This window comes from Microcaecilia unicolor, chromosome 8, assembly GCF_901765095.1.
Source record: "Microcaecilia unicolor chromosome 8, aMicUni1.1, whole genome shotgun sequence".
Classification (NCBI taxonomy): domain Eukaryota; kingdom Metazoa; phylum Chordata; class Amphibia; order Gymnophiona; family Siphonopidae; genus Microcaecilia; species Microcaecilia unicolor.
The window spans coordinates 97054908-97077627 of NC_044038.1; the positions used below are offsets into that span (position 1 = coordinate 97054908).

The 22720-nt window shown below is 44.5% G+C and overlaps 1 protein-coding gene across 1 annotated transcript in view; it reads left to right on the forward strand.

The window, feature by feature from the left end:
* The window catches only part of LOC115475651, a 451633-nt gene that overhangs the window by 184278 nt on the left and 244635 nt on the right, over nt 1-22720 (forward strand). The window contains exons 9-12 of the mRNA XM_030211552.1: nt 2368-2421; nt 4318-4371; nt 5855-5905; nt 14609-15820. Coding sequence (XP_030067412.1) covers nt 2368-2421; nt 4318-4371; nt 5855-5905; nt 14609-15820 — 1371 coding nt within the window. The remainder of the gene's footprint in view (nt 1-2367; nt 2422-4317; nt 4372-5854; nt 5906-14608; nt 15821-22720) is intronic.

Sequence of the window (22720 nt, forward strand, 5' to 3'; positions counted from 1 at the left end):
TTGACCTAGTACAGTGGTTCACAAACTTTTCCTGGGGGCTCCCCAGCTAGATAGTTTTTCAGGATACCCACAATGAATATTCATGAAAGAGATTTGCATGCACTGCCTTATGAAAATTCCTTGTGAAATTCTGAAAACCTGACTGGCTGGGGAGGGAGCCCCCAGGACAGGTTTTGGAACCAGTGACCTAGTACTTTGAATAACACTGATTGCTAGTACCTCAATAAGTGCTGGTGGCCAAGTTACACCTGAATATTCAGTGCCAGCTGATATTTGGATATCAGTGCTGAATATCAGGGTATAAAAAACCGTGATGGTTGGCATTTAAAAAAATGCTGACCATTGCACTTTGAATATCATGGGCAAATATTTTTTAAAAAGATTCCAGAGGAGATCCTGGAAATTATAGACCAGTGAGTCTGATGTCGGTGCCGGGCAAAATAGTAGAGACTATTATTAAGAACAAAATTACACAGCATATTCAAAAGCATGGATTAAAGAACAAAATTACAGAGCATATTCAAAAGCATGGATTAATGAGATGTGTCAACATGGATTTAGTGAAGGGAAATCTTGCCTCACCAATCTACTACATTTCTTTGAAGGGGTGAACAAACATGTGGTTAAAGGGGATCCGGTTGATATTGTGTATCTGGATTTTCAGAAGGCGTTTGACAAAGTACCTCATGAAAGACTCCAGAGGAAATTGGAGAGTTATGGGATAGGAGGTAGTGTTCTATTGTGGATTAAAAACTGGTTAAAAGATAGAAAACAGAGAGTAGGGTTAAATGGTCAGTATTCTCAATAGAGAAGGGTAGTTAGTGGGTTCCCCAGGGGTCTGTGCTGGGGGCCGCTGCTTTTTAACATATTTATAAATGACCTAGAGATGGGAGTAACTAGTGAGGTAATTAAATTTGCTGATGACACAAAGTTATTCAAAGTGGTTAAATCGCGGGAGGATTGTGAAAAATTACAAGAGGACCTTACGAGACTAGGAGACTGGGCGTCTAAATGGCAGATGACGTTTAATGTGAGGAAGTGCAAAGTGATGCATGTGGGAAAGAGGAACCCAAATTATAGCTACGTCATGCAAGGTTCCACGTTAGGAGTCACGGACCAAGAAAGGGATCTAGGTGTCAATGTTGATGATATGTTGAAACCTTCTGCTCAGTGTGCTGCTGTGGCTAAGAAAGCAAATAGAATGTTAGGAATGTATTAGGAAAGGAATGAAAAACAAAATGAGGATGTTATAATGCCTTTGTATCGTGCCATGGTGCGACCGCACCTCGGATGTTGTGTTCAATTCTGGTTGCCGCATCTCAAAAAAGATATAGTGGAATTAGAAAAGGTGCAGAGAAGGGCGACGAAAATGATAAAGGGGATGGGACGACTTCCTTATGAGGAAAGGCTAAAGCAGCTAGGGCTCTTCAGCTTGGAGAAAAGGCGGCTAAGGGGAGATATTAGATTGTAAGCTCTTTGAGCAGGGACTGTCTTTCTTCTATGTTTGTGCAGCGCTGCGTATGCCTTGTAGTGCTATAGAAATGCTAAATAGTAGTAGTAGTAGATATGATGGAGGTCTATAGGATAATGAGTGGAGTTGAACGGGTAGATGTAAAGCGTCTGTTTACGCTTTCCAAAAAATACTAGGACTAGGGGGCATGCGATGAAGCTACAATGCAGTAAATTGAAAATGAATTAGAGAAAATGTTTTTTCACTCAACGTGTAATTAAACTCTGGATTTCGGTGCCAGAGAATGTGGTAAAGGCGGTTAGGTTAGCGGAGTTTAAAACAGGTTTAGATGGCTTCCTAAATGAAAAGTCCATAGACCGTTATTAAATGGACTTGGGGAAAATTCACTATTTCTGGGATAAGCAGTTTAAAATGTTTTGCACATTTTTGGGATCTTGCCAGGTATTTGTGACCTGGATTGGCCTCTGTTGGAAACAGGATGCTGGGCTTGATGGACCTTTGATCTTTCCCAGTATGGCAATACTTATGTACTTATAATGTTTTGTGCCATTTCAAAATAAAAGCACATCCCTATTTGTTATTCTTGTGTCTTGCATCTAGTCACAGACCTGTTCAGCATGGGTCATGTAACCTGACCTAGTTTTATGGTTCAGACTAACAGGTTGAAACAATTAGGACTGGAATCTGCATAGATGTAGCTTGCAACAAATGTTGCAGGTGATATTGCTGTTGGTACCTTTCCTTCACTGCCAATATGAATTATCTATGCTTTGCCCCTTAAATGTATGCAAGCAATCTGTATTTAATTCAGAATCTCTAGATCTGCAGATACAGATTCTGATCACTGTTATATGGAATTAAGATTAAATGTATTAACATATCTGTTTTTATTTTAGAACAATGGCTGTATAAATTTTTCTACACAAAAACTTCAACTGGAGAACAACTGAGTGAGTTCTAAATCATATTTATGTAAAAATCTGGACAACCACAACAGGCTACTGAAAAAAGAAATAGCACCCAAGGAATGCAATACTAATTGAGTACTGTAGAAAATAATGATGAAATTTAGATCATCTTCCATGATTGCCAAATTGTGATAGCTTTGCTCATCTAGTTAATGAGGTTACTTATCTATCATTGAGGTTCTCTGTGGACAACAGGATAAGACAACCAAATATGAGGTGATGTATTATTATCTGATACAATCTGATGGTGCCAAATTTGGAATGTGCTCTTCTAGCGCTCTGAAACATTTAGAACATGCAGATTGTACATTAAAGTTATGGAATACTGTTTATCACCCAACCAATACATGTGTAGCTATAACTGCCACACGCTTAAGCACTAGTATTCCTTAACTTCTGCAGGTGCTTGGTGTGTAATTGTAGATGCCAAATTATTGAATGACGGAGATGTTACATAAATGTTTTCTCTTCCTTTACATTTTTATGCATATATCTCTTTATACGAACCTTCATAAGCAAGTGTGTGAAATACTAATCTGCATGCTCAAGTTGCCTATAAACTTACTAACAAAGAGGGCCATAATCGAACGGAGGCGCCCATCTCTAAGGGTGGCCATCTCCGGGGATGGCCTCGGGAAGGGGCGGAGCCAACCGTATTTTCGAACAAGATGGGTCGACCTAAATGTTGAGATCGCCGGACTCAGAGATGGCCGGCCTCGGTTATCACTGATAATGGAAACCGAGGCCGGCCATCTCAAAAACGAACAAATCCAAGCCCTTTGGTTGTGAGAGGAGCCAGCATTCCTAGTGCACTGATCCCCCCAACAGAACACCAACCGTGTACCCTAGGGGGCACTGCAGTGGACTTCACAAATTGCTTCCAGGTGCATAGCTCCCTTACCTTGTGTGCTGAGCCCCCCAACCCCCCCCCCCAAAAAGAAACCCTACTCCCCACAATTGTACAACAGTACCATAGCCCTTAAAGGGTAAAGGGGGCACCTACATGTGGGTACAGTGGGCTCTGTGGGGGGGGGGGGGGGGTTGGAGGGCTCCCATTTACCACCACAAGTGTAACAGGTGGGGGGGATGGGACTGGGTCCGCCTGCCTGAAATGCACTGCACCCTCTAAAAACTGCTCCAGGGACCTGCATACTGCTGTCATGGAGCTGGGTATGACATTTGAGGCTGGCAAAAAATATTTTTTAATTTTTTGGGGGGGCGGGAGGGGGTTGGTGACCACTGGGGGAGTAAGGGGAGGTCATCCCCCATTCCATCCGGTGGTCATCTGGTCAGTTGGGGCACCTTTTCGAGGCTTGGTCGTGAAACAAATTGGACCAAGTAAAGTCAGCCAAATGCTCGTCAGGGCCAGCCTTCTTTTATCCATTATCATCCGAGGGCGGCCATCTCTTATCCATGCCCGCATCCTGCCTTCGGTACACTGCCAACATGCCCCCGGGAACTTTGGCTGGCTCCGCGACGGGAAGCAGTTGATGGCAGCCAAAATCGGCTTTTGGTTATGCCGATTTGGCCGCCTCTGAGAGAAGGGCGGCCATCTCCCGATCTGTGTTGAAAGATGGCCACCCTTCTCTTTCGAAAATAAGCAGGAAAATGATTCACCAAGGTAGAAGAAGCAGGATTAAAGCACTGACAGCTTGGATCCCAGCCTATCACTATAATGCAAGACCACTTTCTCTTATCTAAACCTTCTAGTGGAGAAACATAAGAGGCCAAAAATCTCTGATGTAAGACACCAGAATCCATCACCATGCAGCATTCTTTTTCATCTCTCTCAACTACAGGCCATCAAAACCCCCATTTACAAAAAATTAACATGATGAATATGATTGATTAAAACCTGTTTATATACTTTATTTTCAGCGCTAAGGCCATCAACAATATTCTATCTGATACCTCCAGACCAAGTGGTTACAGGTGAGCATTGCATCATACTTAAAACATAAATGAGATGCTACCTAGGGCTATAGTAGAGAAACCATTGCTTCCAAAAGGAGGCCATTTTGATAAAAGATGACCGAGTTAGCTGGAAATACTTCCCCTGGTGGCATGAAGCTCTGAGCTTTCTACAAAGGTATTATTACATACTTTCATATCCCAGTTTTTCCTTTCCCTATATGTAGCCTAATGTTCTGCTTGTTATCACCACTCCCTTGTCACATTGTTTTGCAACCATGAGATTATCAGATATGATCACCTAGGCATCCTTCCCATCTGATATACATTAATACCTCATTGTACTCCTCTGTCAGATAATTTAAAATTATATTACTTAGAAATATGCGTAAAGATAACTAGTCAATTCAGATGAATGTTCTTCGCAACTGGGATGTCAACTTGTTTTTGCTATATTAATACATGAATGTCTCTCTATTTAGTATTGCAGTGCCTGACTTTTTATCTTTCAGTAATTGTGGATTATTAGGCACTTTCTTTGTCATAAGTATCCTATGGAGTTTCACATTAATCATTCTCAATTGCATAGAATTTAAAGTGATCTACTACAACTCGTACTGTGATATCCTTTTCTTCATAAGCCCAGCAAGGAATTCTAGTACCAGGAACACAACAAGATCTGGTCTCTATCCTATGAGACGCAGCAAATAAATGTTGTAACAAATATTCTCTCTAAGCTGTATTATCTAGCTACTGAGTATGCTTCAGCTGACTTATAAATCACATGGAGCCCAATAAACCAAACTCATGCACTCAAACTACTAAATGAGTGGAACCTGTATAAATCACATGGGGCCCAGTAAACCAAACTCATGTACTCAAACTACAAAATGAGTCCCCAGACAGCTCAGAGGGAACGTTAATTGAGATCAAATTGAGAATCTTCTTATTTGCAGGCATATGTTGCTATTCCTATTTTGTGGAAATAGGGTGCCAAATATTTCTCATTGCAATGCGTAGAATAGGTTGAGAGCTGTCAAGTCACTTGGTCAGCTATAGCCTTTGCAATAAGGATATGTAAAATGATTTGAGGCAGTCAGAAGCCAGGTAAAGTGAGGGTGAAAAGAAGATAGTTATTGCAAGAAGGGTCAAACACACAAAAGTAAACACAGGTGAATGAATGACAGGCAGGGAGATTCATGCAGAAGGACTGGAAGTGAAACATAAAGCAGGTCCAAATGAGTTTTGTTACAAGAGCAGGCCTTCCAGGAAGATGTCTTATAATCGCTAACCAAAGAATAATCCCAGTGGTTCAGTTAGGAATCCAAGAAGTTGGCGCTTACTGCATCTAGCAAATGTTTTTTAAAAAATGGAGGTTCATGTACAACCAACTGAAAGGATAGCATTAGGTAGGAAGACCAATAGAGAAGATCCTCTGATCATTGATTCAAACCCACATTCTCTTCACCCTTTTTCATATCAATATAATGTGCTTTATTTTCAGAATGGTGGATGTACAAAACTGCACCAGATGTTCCAACTCACTTTGTAACTGGTGAGTCTAAAATAATATTGTTGAGAAGTTGTGGCAACTTTTGAGACCCATGGAGGGGCATTATTGAACGGGGCGCCCAAGTTTTCCTGAGGATGCCCTCGCAGGACGTCACCGCGAAGGGGCGAGGAAACCCGTATTATCGAAACAAGATGGACGTCCATCTTTCTTTTCGATAATACGGTCGGGGACGCCCAAATCTCAACATTTAGGTCAACCTTAGAGATGATTTTATATAATTTATTTTATATAATTTTATATAATTTTGAATGATTACTGGTAACTTTGGCATATTTAAAAGGGGTATAAAGAACACCTAGTTGTCTACCTCTCCCAGGATGTATATGCACCATGACAAGTAAACTAAAAGCACTATTGTTCCACTGAGCAAATGATAGGAATTCTGGACATCTCCATAGTGCAATAAGGAATATTTTTCAATGTCAGATGATTTCACTGCTTTTTGAACATGTCCAAAGTAGGATCCTCCAGAAACAAAAAGAGCATTGGTGCTAAAAATCAGGCCATATATGTTGCTATTTGCTCCCAAATGTTCATGTGCATACAACCCCAAAATAAATGGACCAATGGTGCTTCAGGCTTTCCCCATTCTCCAAGAACAAGCAGGCTTTTAATTCTCAGAAGTGCAAACGTGGTCTCCTCAGTTCTTCTTTTTCTATGTAGGAGAAGGTGTTTTTTCTTGTCTTCTCCTCATCCGCTCAGTCTTGAAAGCTGTTTTTTGTGCCTTCCAGCAACATTTTCCTGTCTATAACTGACTTCTTTCATTGGAACCTTTTTTTCCCTTCCTTTAATTTGTTTAGACTTGTTTTGCCTGTTTTTTTTATTGTTTTTCCATCGTCATCAGGCCACTTTCAGGCTTTCACTTCGGCCTGCTTTCCCTTTGCTTTTTATAGTTCCTTGCCCCAGTTGAGTTAAAGGGGGGCGGCGCCCCACCCCTGGGTGCAGCACTCCCCCCAATGCAGCGTGGGCCCCCCCCGGGTGCATACCGCTGGGGGGGTGCTGCAGCGCGCGCCTGCTGCGAGTTTACTAACTTTGCTCGTTCGCTGCAGCTCCCTCTGCCCCAGAACAGGAAGTAACCTGTTCCGGGGCAGAGGGAGCTGCAGCGAACGAGAGAAGTTAGCGAACTCTCGCAGCAGGTGCACGCCGCGGCACCCCCCAGCGGCGTGCACCCGGGGTGGACTGCCCCCACCGCCCCCCCTTGGTACGCCACTGCCTTGCCCTTTCTTCAGGCACCATCGTGTCATTTAATTTAGCCAACAATGTATTTCCGTTCATGTCCACAAAAATTCCCAGTGGCTTCAAGTGCTGTACCTGGTGCAATCAGACTATCTCACGAAATGACACCCATTCTTGGTGTTTCCAGTGTCTTGGGCCCGACCATAGCCCTGCTAACTGTGATCTCTGTCTTCATATGAAGAAGAGGACCAAGGTTTCCTGAAAGGCTCAACGAGAGAGGATCTTTGGAGCCAAGTCTGGTTCCTCAACGTCAGCATTGGCACTCAGGTCAGAGGCATCGGCATCGACGTCAAGCATCGCACTGGCATCGGGAGCATCAGTAAGCATGGCTGCTTCTAGACCCTTAGACACTGGAAGCAGTGAAGCATCAAGTGGGTCTCCACCTGTCTCAAGGCCTCCTGTTGTGCATGCCCCCTGGGACCATCCATTGTTGGACCAGACCCGACATGAGGATTCAACGTCACCCTCATCGGCACCAAGGAGCCTTGGTGACACACTTCAGGCAAAGGCCTAGAAGCATCATCATCGGTCACCCTTGACACATTATGCTGGGAACTCCAGGGAGTTAAAGGATTCAGCACCTGAGAAGTTTCAGCGCAAGGAGGACCACTCCCCTTCCATACACGAGGTACCGATGCACCTGTCTCTAAGCTGTCACAATTGTGACTATATTTTCTGTCGGACTTGCTTTGGGGTTCCTCCAGCCAGACTAAGGTGGCTTGTAAATCCTGAAGCCTGGGTGGAAATCCTGAAATCCGTTCCAGTCCAGGCTAGTCCATTCCGGGATCCTGTTCCAGTCAGGCTGTGCTCTGCTCTTGTGTTGCTGAGCCCCACCCTGCTGGTGACCTCATCTGTAGTGCATTTATTACCACCTGGGAACTTTCTAAGTTTGCCTTTGCATCGCTATAGGTTAGTTGGTGTGCTTCTGCACTTCTACTTTAGTATTCTGTTGTGGGCTTTTGCCTTCTGCTTCTGTGTTCTGTTTGTAGGCTTTTGCCTCCCACTTTAGTGTGTCTGTTTGTGGGCTTTTGCCTTCCGCTTTAGTGTTCTGTCTGTGGGCTTTTGCCTCCTACTTTAGTGTGTCTGTTTGTGGGCTTTTTGCCTTCTGCTTTAGTGTGTCTGTTTGTGGGCTTTTGCCTACTGCCTTAGTGTGTTGGTTTGTGGGCTTCTGCCTTCTGCCTCAGTGTTCTGTCTGCTTGTGGGCTTTCTGTTTTATTTCCCTGAGTGTTGGTGGCTGCCTGGTGTTCAGCCTTCTGTTGTGTTCTGGTATTAGGTGATAGTTGTAGCCCAGCTTTGGGGTTAGCCTTGTCTGTCTATTTTGTGTTCTTATTTCCCTCTGCCTTTCCCTCCAGTCCCTGGTTGTGCAAGCTTGTTGCTGAGCCCTGTTACCTGGGGAGGTTTCCCCAGTTCTGTGTCTTGATTCCTGGCCCTGTTAATCAAGCTTGCTCTTGAGTCCTTTCCCCTGTGTGTGTTCCTGAATCCTGTAAGTCCTGCTGGCCACCTGTACCTGGGGGCTCAACCCCTGGGGAATGGTGGTCAAGAGTAGGTGAAGTCTGTTCCAGTTCTGTATCCCTGCCTGCTTATCTACTTCTGCAGTTCCCTGCTGTGTTGGTGTGTTGCCCAGTACTGGTTGAGGGTTTTGCCTGCCACTACAGCAGTGGCCCAAGGGCTCACAAATCCTGTTTCCCCTTGAGAGGCCTGACACTAGCAGCCGAGATTCCACTCCTGCGTTGACCCCAGCAGTTCTGCAACCTGCACCTCAGCCAATACCCCAGCTTTTCCCGGTGTTGGCCCTCGATAAGCACATCCGGGTCTTGCTCCCTAAACTGCTGGATGGCCTCATGCAATGGTGTGCATCAGTATTGGGGTGCTAGTACCTACCCTACCTCCCGTTGTGGCCCTGCCTGGCCCTCAGCCTGAGGTGTGGCCTCTGACACCAGTGCCACTTGCACACTCAAGCCAGCACTCCCTCGATGTCAGTGAAGGAAGCTTTGCCAGAGTCGAGATTGAAGTCGGCTTCTCGATGCCACTCTCGAGGACATGGTTCCTCGGCACTGAGGCAGGTTCGGTCTCAACAATCTCATCAAGAGATGCTGTCTGACATCGAAGATGAGTACTCATGGGATACAGAGGAGGATCCCAGATACTGTTCCATTCTATTTCCATTGAAAGTGGAGGATGAGCCCAGGGTCAAGATGCTCGCAGTCCTGGACTACACATCTCCTCCTAAGGAGGCTGTGACTGTACCTCTGCACAAGATACTCAGGGAAGTCCTCATCAGGAATTGGGAGTCCCCTCTGTCAGTCCCTGTCATGCCCAAGAAGACTGACACCCAATATCAGCTCCACAGTGCACCTGGTTTTGATAGGCCTCAGTTGCCTCACAATTCCATGGTGGTGGAGTCCATTCTCAGAAGATCCAGAAGTTCCAAGGACTATGCCTCGGCGCCCCCAGGCAGAGAAGCTAGAACCATGGATTATTTTGGGAGGAAGATGTATCAGGTTTCAATGCTCATCTCCTGAATACAATCTTACCAGCTCTTCACGAGCGTCTACATGGGAAACATGGTGAGACAGCTGTCAGACTTAGTTCATACACTTCCTCCAGAGCAGTCTGAGCATTTTCGCCAGTTGGTCAAGCAGCAGAAGATGTGTCAAAAGTTCTTGGCCAGGGGCACTTATGACACTTTTGATGTGACATCCAGGATCACTGCTCAAAATATAGCAATGTGCAGATGCTCATGACTTGGAATATTCTGTTCAGCAGAGATTGGTGGATGCCCCTTGCCAGGGGGATAACCTTATTGGAGAGAAGGCTGAGGATGTCGCACACCAAATAAAAAAACATACTGATGCCATCTCTTCTCTCTCCCACTGGGCACCTTCTGCATCAACCTCCTCAGCAAAGAGGACTTTTGGCAAACCAAGGAGGAGTTCCTACTACTATCCTAGGCATGGTACAACTCTTGGCTCAAAAAATAAAGAAAGGGTTTAAAGCACAAAATAAAGTCTAAACAGCAAAAATAGTAACATCATTTCTCAATTTCAATTTCATAACAATATATCATAGTTGCAGTCATAGCACTCTTTTATTTGGACGTTTTATTTTTCCTCATTTTCACTTTTATAATAATACATCTTTTATGTCTTTGCTACACTGGTGACACTATGGTTCGTATATATCTAAGAATTGGTTAATATGCATGATCACATTATATATGTATTGGTTCCTTTACTAGATTTTTAATATCTGTTTTCTACTTTAATGGTTTTTACAGTAACTAGTTTATAATGCATGATTTATATTTATATTTTAAATAGACCCCTGATGCAGGTGCTTCTCGACGAAACATGACCTTTGTCGGGTCAACGATATATGATGTAAAAATGTCCATCCCAGACAGCTTGCTGGGTGGGTTCTTCAAAGAGTCCATCTCGGATACACCCTCAGTTGGCATCTCAAACCTCCAAATTGTCCACCAAGAGCTCATTCGTTCAGCTCTCAGCATAGGCAGGTACTTGCAGAAGAACACTCTGCTCTTCTGAAAGCCCATGTAGTCAAACCTATTCCACCAGGGGAAGAAGGGTAGGGATTCTGTTACAGGTACTTCCTTGTGCAGAAGAAAACGGGGGGGGGGGGGGGGGGGGGGGGGGGGATGTGTCCTATCCTAACCTAAGGGCCCTGAACAAATTCCTAGTCCAAGAAAAGCTCAGGATGGTTTCTTTGGGCACACTTCTCCCAATGATTTAGAAAAATGATTAGCTATGCTGTCTGGACTTAAAGGATGCATATACTTACATCTGAATACTTCCAGCCCACCGGCCCAATACTTCCAGCCAATTGGAAATATCTTCAATTTCAGCTGGGAACCCATCACATTCAGTACCGTGTGTTACCTTTTGGTCTCATGTCAGCTCCCAAGGTCTTCGCCAAGTGTCTAGCGGCAGTTGCAGCATCGTTACGCAGACTGGGAGTCCATGTGTTCCTATATCTCAACGAGTGGCTAGTGAAGAGCACCTCTCCAAACAGAGCTCAGGAGTTCATACGGATGCCTGTTCGGGTGCTCAAGCTACTAGGGTTCATTTTAAACTACCCCAAGGGGAGATCCGGGAAATTATAGACCAGTGAGTCTGACGTCGGTGCCGGGCAAAATGGTAGAGACTATTATAAAGAACAAAATTAAAGAGCATATTCAAAAGCATGGATTAATGAGACAAAGAGGGACACAATCGAACGGTGCCAGCGAAATAGCTGGCTGGCCATCTTCGGGGCCGGCATTGCAAGTGGATGGAGTCAACCGTATTTTCGAAAAAGATGGTTGGCCATCTTTTTCTTTGCTAATACGGTTGGGCCAGGCCCAATGTCGGATTTCGCCGGGTTTGAGATGGCCAGCATCGGTTTTCAGCCATAATGGAAAATAATACCGGCGATCTCAAACCCGGCGAAATCCAAGGCATTTGGTTGTGGGAGAAGCCAGCATTTGTAGTGCACTGGCCCCCCTCACATGCCAGGACACCAAATAGCTCCCAGGTGCATAGGTCCCTTCCCTTGGTTGTTTAGCCCCCCCAAAACCCACTGCCCACATCTCTACACCATTACCATAGCCCTAAGGGGTGAAGGGGGGCACCTACATGTGGGTACAGTGGGTTTTGGAGGGCTCCCATTTACCACCACAAGTGTAACAGGTAGGGGGGATGGGCCTGGGTCCACCTGTCTGAAGTGCACTGCACCCACTAAAAACTGCTCCAGGGACTTGCATACTGCTATCAGGGAGCTGGGTATGACATTTGAGGCTGGCATAGAGGCTGGCAAAAAAGGTTTTGTTTTTTTTGGGTGGGAGTTGGTGACCACTGGGGGAGTAAGGGGAGGTCATCCCCGATTCCCTCTGGTGGTCTTTTGGTCAGTTGGCGCACCTTTTTGAAACTTGAAAAAAAAGGGACCAAGTGCAGCCGGCGAAATGCTCGTCAAGCCTGGCTTTTTTTTTCCATTATCAGTCCTGCTCATACTGTATATTGTGAAGATACACTGTGGTAAGCCACTCTCACTTTTTTTCATGCAGATATGTATTGAGTACTGCTTGCTCACAACTCACAAATACAATTTGTCATAACATTCATGACACTATAATTTTACAGAGTGAGTCATATCACAATAGGTTATTATATCATATTATTTTAATTCATTCTATGATTTTGTAAATGGTGTTATTAATGTGTATATGAATGTACATAATGGTTCATGGAAGTTTATTTTAGTTATTTTATTTTAAACATTTTGGGTTATCACTGACAAGATTTTGATCCTCATTCATTCATTTTCATTATTGTATTTTATATCTTATTATTTTTATGTTTTTGCATTTTAATTGTTTATTACATTATGGTATGCATGTTAATTTTTGTGAAATGTGTATTTATAATTATTTCTGTGTTTTTATGTTAGACCCCTGAGGCAGGCACTTATGTGCCAAAACACGGCCCGTGTCAGGTCTTTTTCACAATAAAGGACAGCCATTGTCTCTTTCTTGAAGCCCCAGTGTTGCTTTTTCTTGTTTATATTGTATGCTTGTATGCTGTATTACCCTCTCTTTTGTGATTATGGAAAATTTAATAGAACAGGATCAAATTTGGAATGAGAGAAAAACTAGTAAAAAGACACAATAGCCCCTCTATTTACTTAACCACGCTAGCGGCTGCCATGCAGCAATGCTGATACAGTCCATTCAAAGTGAATGGGCTGTGTCAGCAATAGTGCACTGGCAGCCACTAGCAAGGCCTAGTAAACAGGGGGATAAGTTTGAAAATGGGCCAGATCGGATTAAGGATTTCAGAGGCATAAACACTGCATAAAAGGGCCAGGTGCATTTCTATGGAGAAGCAGTTCACCTTCTGCAGCATAGAAACTTTGATACAATAAAATGTATGGAGTTGCATCTTTCTAATTGCCTATAACCTGCCCCCCACCCAACTGCACCATCTCTCAGTTATCTCCCACAACCACCCATCACCCCCCCCACCAATACTCTCATCTCTAAAACCACCCCCACAACTATCCCATCACCCCAACTGCCCTACCCCAGAAAACTATTATCCAGCCATCCAATAGCACCTCCAACTACCTTGTACTCCCCTAAAACTATATCCACAACTATCCTTTTACCCCTCAACTATCAACCATCACCTTTCCAATGACCCCCTAACCCTCCAAATACCCCCACCGCAAAACTGCCCCAACCCCTAAACTACTTCCCACACCTCAACAGTACTCCTACTCCCTTAACTACTCCTACCCACAACTACCAGACCTCCCCAAATTCCACACTACTCTCCATAACCCCAAGTACTCTACCCACAAAAGCACCCTCACAACAACCCCAACCCCTTAAGTACCCCACCCAACAAAACTATCCCACAAATTCCCCATCACCCCAACAAAACTACCCCACAAATCCCAAATCACCCCCAGCTACATGTCCACAATGTACCTAACCCTCCAAATACTGCCACTCCCCCAAACTACCACAAATTCCTTCATCCTCAACCACCTCTCCATCCAAAATTATCCTATTACTGTTCTTCAGGACTACCCTCTCCTACTGCCCACCACCAACTATCCGCAGCCCCTGAGAACTACCTCCCCAACTACTCCCACCTTCCCTAAAGTATCCCTCTCCCTATTGCACCTCCCCTCTCTTGTAAATCAAAGACATACAGAGTAATAACAACAGCTACACTCTCTCTCTCTCTCTCGCTTTCTCTCACACACACACAGATTTGGAGGGTTTGTAAAGAATTTCATGAGCCATGTTTCACAGGCTTTCCCCACATATTAATTTTGGGTAGAAAATGAAAATAGAACATTTTTGGGGTAGGTATTCTGCCGGTGTTGGTCAGCATTTTTTTTAGGCCACTGCTGGCTTTATGCCCAGATGTTCAATGTTGAGCCATGTCCAGACACCAACATTGAATATCTGGGCATACGTAGCCAGATCTAACTTAGCCATTTACGTGTGATATATGTGAACTATATAAAGATAAGACTGTGTTTTATGCGGTCCTATTTATGCGGTTACCTTAGCCAGTTAATTGCTAAATATTGGCACTTAACTGGCTAATTGCCAACTCTGCCCCCAGAACACCCACAAAATAGTCAGATTCAGCTTAGGTATTAACTGGGCATTTAGTGCCCCTGAGTATGCCTGACTAGCCCCATACAAATAATATAAACACCCGGGAACCTCTACTGGCCGTTAAAGTCATTTTGAATATTGACCACTTACGTTTTTTCTGCATAATGTTCAATGGGTATACTATCAAAATTTTGCATAAATCCACTTTATTCCTGAATTGGAACAGGGAGGAATGGATTATTTGAATGTATGCATTAAATTTATGTACTCATTCTTTTTTTTTTTTTTGTATTCTGAATATGTTTGGTGTATTTTTACAGATGGACCTATGGGAATGGAATTCATCACAGTTTTCATGTCCAATTACAATGAGAAATTACAAGGCGATTATAGACTGTTGATCACTGCCTACTCTCCTAGCACTCGGGTCACCGTCATCGTCAATAACTCTAACTTTAAGATGGATTTCACTGTGGGGACCAGGGAAACCATATCAGTTCCCATAACCGTACCTGTTGAACTGGTTGGATCAGGCATCTTCTCATCTTCTGTCATGGTTCAGTCTGATAAACCAATTACTGTGGTCTCAGTAAACTATAAAGCTAGCTCTGCTGATAGTACTATAGTGTATCCAATACAATATTTAGGCAAAGAATACTATATAGTCACTCCAAGTGGAGAACCAGTAGGGAATAAGAAAGAGTTTTCAGTTTCAACTTACAGCTATCCTACCACAATTGACTTATACCTTCAAGGTCCTGTGACTTTCCAGCGCAAGAAATATCCTGCTGGGAGCAAGCTGACTGTTACTCTACAGCCTTTTGAAGCAATACAGATACAAAGTCCCCAAGACTTGACTGGTACTAGAGTGATGTCTGAAATGCCTGTAGCTGTAGAGAGCGGCCACAACTGTTTCAAAAATGGCCCTGGATGTGACCATATGTATCAACAGTTCCAGCCAGTCTCCAATTGGGGCACCAATTTCTACATCACATCCTTCTCCTTTCAGTCAAAGGCTGTAGTGCTAGTAACTGCTAGCCAAAACACTAAGCTGGATTACAAATCTGGATCAGGCAAAGGAACTAAGGATTTGATACCTGGTCAGGTTATGCGATTTGAACTGACAGGCCCGAGTGTCCTCTCTCTCATAGCCAGTGCTGGAATTCAGGTAGTATATTACAGTACTGGAGGGATTGTGAATGGAAAGAAATTTGGTCCTTTCTTAATGGATATTCCTGACATTGCAACCTACTGTACGTCCTACATCATCTATGGACAGGAATCATTTGATAACAATTATGCAAGTATAATAGCCAAGGCTTCAGCCACCTCTGGAATCCTGTTTGATGGACAACCGATAAGCAAAATCCAATGGAAATCCATTCCCGGAACAGACTATGTTGTTGGAGAAATTAAATATGGCACTGGGTCTAGTATCCATATTATACAACATCCCATGATTCCATTTGGACTCCTGAGTATTGGCTTCTCAGATAAGATCAGCTATGCATCTCCTGTGCTGTGTACTGGCCGTAAGTAGATCCATGACACTTTTAAATAACTGAAAATGTTATGATGAGAACATGTTGAAAAGGATGTAGCTGGGCATCTAAAGCATTGTTCAGCTATTTCCACAGACTGAAAATTGTCCCTACTGGGAGGGTAATTATATAACAGAAAATCTAGGCTGCAAAGGCACATAAGCACTTTTGTTGAGCCTCTATATATGGCATTCAAAATTCTGCATGCAAATTTGGGCACATGATCAATGTGCACATGCTATTTAATTGAATAATGTGCCAATTAGCACCAATAATTGGGCACTAATAATAAATTATCGGTACTAATTGGCAACAATTTGAATTTATATGCACATTTCCCTAGTTGGTATTCTATAAAGATGCGTGTATAAACTTTTAAGCATGGATCCAAAAAAGGGGCATGGGCATGGGAGGGGCATGGGTAGACCAGGAAGTTCCTAGAATTTGTGCACACTGTTATAGAATACGGCAGATCCACACCTAATTTAGGTGCAAGGATTTATACCAAGTTTCAGTTGGCGTTAATCCTTGCATCCAAAATTGGGTATGGATCCCGGCACTAAGCACTATTCTATAAATGGCATTCAACTCAGAGCGCCATTTATAGAATAGCGGTTAGCACTCATTTTTTTTTTGCTCTGATAAGATCAGCTATGCATCTCCTGTACATAGCTGATCTTGACAAATATGGAAGTGGTAGCATGGAATGTTGCTGCTAATTGGGTTTCTGCCAGGTACTTGTGACCTGGCTTGGCCACTGTATGGAAAACAGGATACTGGGCTAGATGCAGTGGCGTAGCCAAGGGTGGGCTGGGGTGGGCCCAGGCCCACCCACTTTAGGTTCAGGCCCACCAAGTAGCAGCATACCTATAATGTGGCTGGCAGGGACCCCAAGCCCCACCAGCCCAAAACCCCCAACATCTTTTTGCTGCCGGTGAAAATCGGGTATTTAAAAGGTATATGGGGGAGAGGGGATGTTTGAAAGACCATATGGTATGCAGGCAAGAGAGGGAAAAACCAAATCACTTGTAGGACAAGGCGGAGTGCTGCCCACCCACCTTGGGTCCAGGCCCACCCAAACTTGGGTGTCTGGCTACGCCCCTGGCTAGATGGACCACTGGTCGGACCTAGTATGGCTGCTCTTATGTTCTTAAATTTGGGCACCATTTACAGAATTTTGCCCTATATGTGTTTCTTTGCCTTTATAAAATTGTCTCCAGGTGTGTTTTTTTGTGTCCTATGAAAAATACTCCATCAAAATAACATACACACATTTACCCTTCCTATATAATACTACTACTACTACTACTATTTAGCATTTCTATTGCGCTACAAGGCATACGCAGCGCTGCACAAACATAGAAGAAAGACAATCCCTGCTCAAAGAGCTTATAATCTAATAGAAAAAAAAAATAAAATAGAATAAAGTAAGCAAATCAATTAATGTATACAGGAAGGAGGAAAGGAGGGTAGGTGGAAGCGAGTGGTTGCAAGTGGTTACGAGTCAAAAGCAATGTTAAAGAGGTGGGCTTTCAGTCTAGATTTAAAGGTGGCCAAGGATGGGGCAAGACGTAGGGGCTCAGGAAGTTTATTCCAGGCGTAGGGTGCAGCGAGACAGAAGGCGCGAAGTCTGGAGTTAGCAGTAGTGGAGAAGGGAACAGATAAGAAGGATTTATCCATGGAGCGGAGTGCACGGGAAGGGGTGTAGGGAAGGACAAGTGTGGAGAGATACTGGGGAGCAGCAGAGTGAGTACATTTATAGGTTAGTAGAAGAAGTTTGAACAGGATGCGAAAACGGATAGGGAGCCAGTGAAGCGACTTGAGGAGAGGGGTAGTATGAGTAAAGCGACCCTGGTGGAAGACGAGATGGGCAGCAGAGTTTTGAACCGATTGGAGAGGGGAGAGGTGACTAAGTGGGAGGCCAGCAAGAAGCAGATTGCAGTAGTCTAAACGAGAGGTGACAAGGGTGTGGATGAGGGTTTTGGTAGAGTGCTCAGAAAGAAAGGGGCGGATTTTACGGATGTTGTAAAGAAAGAAACGACAGGTCTTGGCGATCTGCTGGATATGAGCAGAGAAGAAGAGAGAAGAGTCAAAGATGACCCCAAGGTTTCGAGCTGAGGTGACAGGGAGAATGAGAGAGCCATCAACAGAAATAGAAAACGGGGGGAGCGGGGAGGTGGGTTTGGGGGGAAAAATGAGAAGCTCGGTTTTGGTCATGTTTAATTTCAGGTGGCGTTGAGACATCCAGACAGCAATGTCAGACAAGCACGCTGAAACTTTGGTTTGGATGCAAGGTGAGATATCAGGGGTAGAAAGGTAGATTTGGGAGTCATCAGCATAGAGATGGAAGGAAAAGCCATGGGATGAGATTAATGAACCAAGGGAAGAAGTGTAGATAGAAAAGAGGAGGGGACCAAGAACAGAACCCTGAGGTACGCCGACAGGCAGAGGGATAGAAGTAGAAGAGGATCCACCAGAGTGAACACTGAAGGTGCGGAGGGAGAGGTAGGAAGAGAACCAGGAAAGGACAGAGCCTTGGAATCCAAGTGAGGACAGGGTATCGAAGAGTATGCTGTGATCGACAGTGTCAAAAGCAGCGGAACGATCAAGAAGAATGAGGATGGAATAGAGACCTCTGGATTTAGCCAGTAATAGGTCATTGGAGACTTTAGTAAGCGCAGTTTCGGTTGAGTGGAGAGGGCGAAAACCAGATTGTAGTGGGTCAAGAATAGCATGTGAAGAGAGAAATCAAGGCAGCGGTGGTGAACAGCACGCTCAAGTAATTTGGAGAGAAAAGGGAGGAGGGAGATGGTCGGTAATTAGAGGGACAAGTAGGGTCAAGTGAAGGCTTCTTAAGGAGAGGTGTGACCACAGCATGTTTAAAGGCAATAGGGACAGTTGCAGTGGAAAGTGAGAGGTTGAGAATGTGACAGATAAAAGGAATAAGAGCAGGTGAGATGGCATTAGGAAGGTGGGTGGGAATGGGATCAGAGGAACAGGTGGTACATTTTGAGGAAAGAAAGGAGAAGTGTAGTTTCCTCTATAGTAACTTCAGGAAAGGAGGAAAAGGAATGAGGGGAAGGAGAGAGAGGGGAATGGACTAGTGGAGGGAGAGGTGGCGAGGTAGAGAATTCCAGGTTTATCTTTTGAACCTTGTCGTGAAAGAATTCAGCAAGGGTCTGAGGAGATAATGAAGGGGGAGTTGGGGGAGGGGGCACCTTGAGGAGAGAGTTCAATGTGGTGAAGAGAAGTCGAGGGTTAGAGCCAAGAGAGTTGGTCAGTTGCTTTCGGCACCTAACCTTTATACCTTTCAGGAAATCTAGACTGCCCCTATTTGATTGACTGTACATTTGTCCTTTAGATTGTAAGCTCCTTTGAGCAGGGACTTCCTTCTATGTTAAATTGTACATTGCTGCGTAACCCTAGTAGCGCTTTAGAAATGTCAAGTAGTAGTAGTAGTAGTAATCCTGTTTGGCGCGTAAAAGAGCAGATTGGAAGGAGGTCAGCATGAACTTAAAGTGTAAGAAATCAGCAAGGGCCCGAGATTTCCGCCAGAGGCGTTCGGCGTAGCGGGTACAGGAACTTAGGTAGCGGATATTAGAAGTCAGCTAAGGTTGGGGTTTTGTACGCCTTATAGGGCGGGTCATCAAAGGTGCAAGAGTGTCTAAGGCAGAGGATAGAGTATTGTTGTAAGAAGAAACAGCCTCATTGACAGATGTGGATGGTGCCACAGTAGAAAGGAGGTTTGAAACATGAGAGGATAGAGATGAAGGGTCAATATCATGAAGATTCCTAGATAAGATAGGACGAGACTGGGAGGGAGGAGATTTAAGTGTGAAAGTTATAAGATGGTGATCAGAAAAGGGAAGATCAGAGGCAAGGAAACTAGAGGGTGAACAGTTGGAGGAGAAGATGAGATCAAGACAGTGACCATTTTGATGAGTGGGGGAGGTGGAGCATAGTTGGAGATTAAAGGAGGATGTTAAAATGAGTAACTTGGAAATATAAGAGTTGGAAGGATCATTAGCAGGAATATTAAAGTCACCAAGGATGAGAGAGGGGGAGGAAGGATCATGGAAGAAGGCAAGCCAGGCATCAAAGTCACTGAGAAAGGATGAAAGGGACTTATCAGGGGGGCGATAAATGACCGCTATTCGAAGAGGCAGAGGAGAGAAAAGGCGGATAGAGTGGACTTCAAGGAGGAAAAAACAGTGAGATTGAGGTGGAAGAAGGGGTTGAAATCTGGAGGAGGTAGAGAGAAGTAGTCCAACACCGCCGAGGAGTATGTGAAAAAAGATAACCGCCATGGCAGAGGGCTGCGACTGAAGCAGAGTCATCAGGGCAGAGCCAGGTTTCTGTTATGGCGAGCAGATGGAGGTGACGCGAGATAAAGAGGTCCTGGATATAGGGGAGTTTGTTACAGATAGAGCGGGCATTCCATAGGGTGCAAGAGAAGGGCAGAGAAGAGGAGGGGAGTAGAGGAATAGAGATGAGGTTAGAGAGGTCACGGTGAGATCTGTAGAGTTGGGAAAATAGTTGGTGAGAAGGGCCAGGATTGGGATTGATGTCACCGGCTGAGAGTAAGAGAAGGAGTAAAAGAGAGCGGAGGAGAGTAGGAGAGGTGTGGCCACGAAGGCGTTGAAGGCGAGAGGTATTTAGGTGGAATGGGGAAGGCAAAATAGAGGGAAGAAAGAGACGGAGATTAAAAGCCAAGAGGGAGGAAGAGGGTAGGAGAGAAGGTGAGGTGATGAAGTCGATGGATGGGCAGTGAGTTCCTGTAGCGGAGAGAGGTAGGAGGTGAGGGAAAAGATTAGGAAGGGACAGGGCTAGGAAGAGAATGTGAATAGGGGCCATAAACGACTGTGGTACTTTAGCAACTGGGAAGAAGATTAGATATAAAGAGAAAAATGCCCCGGCGCGCATTACCTAGATCGGAGGCCCTGAGTGGATCGGAGTGGACCTGGGTGTCACCCCGGAGAAGGCTTTAAGGATATGCAGATGAACTGCAAGTCCTCCACAGCACCTGAAAGGCAGCCGGTGGTACAGCTGGGCACCTTTCAGCTGAGGAAAGGCTTACCAGGGGTTAGGCCGAAGCCAGCATTCCTCCCCTGAGGAATGCTTACAGTTTTGAAAATCCAATGCATACCTGTAAATCTAAACCACTCCTTGCCTCTGCTTCTGGGAACGTCTCTGTTTGTCCAGGTAAAAGTATACACAAAATGGTTTTATGTGCATTCTTTTACATGCATATACTCTGGGCAATTTTATTACAATCAATTTCTGTCCATAAAACTTTATTTTATGCACAGAAATAGCTTTTAAAGTTACTCACTATAGGGCAGTTTTATAACTGTGCATTCAAATAAAATGTATGCTGTGATGCAGCATCACCAAGCATGAGGTCACAGAAGTAAGAAGAACTTTTCATAACAAGAAATAAGCAGAGAAGTCCACAGCATAAGGCAGTCTTTGGAACTCCCTTTAATTCAGGGTGACAAAAAAGCATATAGTCCAAGCATTGCAACTTGAAAAGGAATAATCCCCCAGCTCAGTGGCTACCTGTATCCTTTGGTTTTATTTGCTATATATTGTCCTCAAAAGAAAAGAAAAACAAATCTAACCAAGGACCGGGAGCTTTATGCAAATGAGGTTCTTTTTGGTAGTTCCTATTACTGCTTGGCAAACAATTGTCCTTCCTTTGCTTAAAATTAATGCTTTTTCCCTCTACTCAAAGAAAGTTTTATCTAGGCAACAGACTTTAGGCATGAGGAAGGGTCTCCCCAAAGCACCCTGTTCCTCAAACAGTCTTATTTCAACAACACTGGTGGTAACCAAAACTACCTGCACCCACTAAAAACTGCTCCAGGGACCTTCATACTGCTGTGATGGAGCTGGGTATGACATTTGAGGCTGGTATAGAGGCTGGTAAAAAATGTATTTTAATTTTTTTGGGGGTGAGAGGGGATTGGTGACCACTGGGGCAGTAAGGGGAGGTCATCCCCAATTCCCACCGGTGGTCATCTGGTCAGTTTGGGCACCTTTTCTCGAGGCTTGGTCGTGAAAAAAATAGACCAAGTAAAGTTGGCCAAATGCTTGTCAGGGACGCCCTTCTTTTTTCCATTATCGGCCAAGGACGCCCATCTCTTAATCACGCCCCAGTCCCACCTTCGGTATGGTGCCGACATGCCCCCATGAACTTCGGTCGTCCCTGCGACGGAAAGCAGTTGAGGGCACCCAAAATCGGCTTTCAATTATGCCAATTTGGGCGACCTTGAGTGAAGGACGCCCATCTCCTGATTTGTGTCGGAAGATGGGCGCCCTTCTCTTTCAAAATTCCCCTGATAATCACTCATAATAGAGAGGCCTGAAATCTATTATGCCCCCCACTCACACATCTGCCAGCAAAACAAAAATGGAAAACCCTTTACTCACAGGGTAGATGCTGGATTGATCCCCAACTTTTCCAGAGGCTTTCTAAATGTTAGTTTCTATTTCCATCTCCTCACCTTCCTCAGGGGGTATAGGGTCTGAGCTCTCCAACTCCATGGGCTCTTTCCTGACTTCATCTGGAGCATTGGTGTTTTCCACTTCCTTAGGCTGGGGAACCTGCTCCTCCCTCTCCCAGTCCCAGGTGTTAGGAATGTTAAAGCTCTCCCCCTTGTCAGGAAGTTCCCTCCTCATTGGTCTGGGTACCAGGACTTTTCCTGAACCTTCTTACCCTTTGGGTGCCTAGCAACTATTCATTAAAAATCCGGGGTGACCTCTGTTGTTGGCTGCAAGTTTATTTGCAATTGGTTTCGCTATCTTTATTCCAGAGAGTAGTAGGAGGGTATTGAGCTTGAGGTGGCACTGACGTTACAACACCCCCCCCCCCCTCCTCACAATACACAT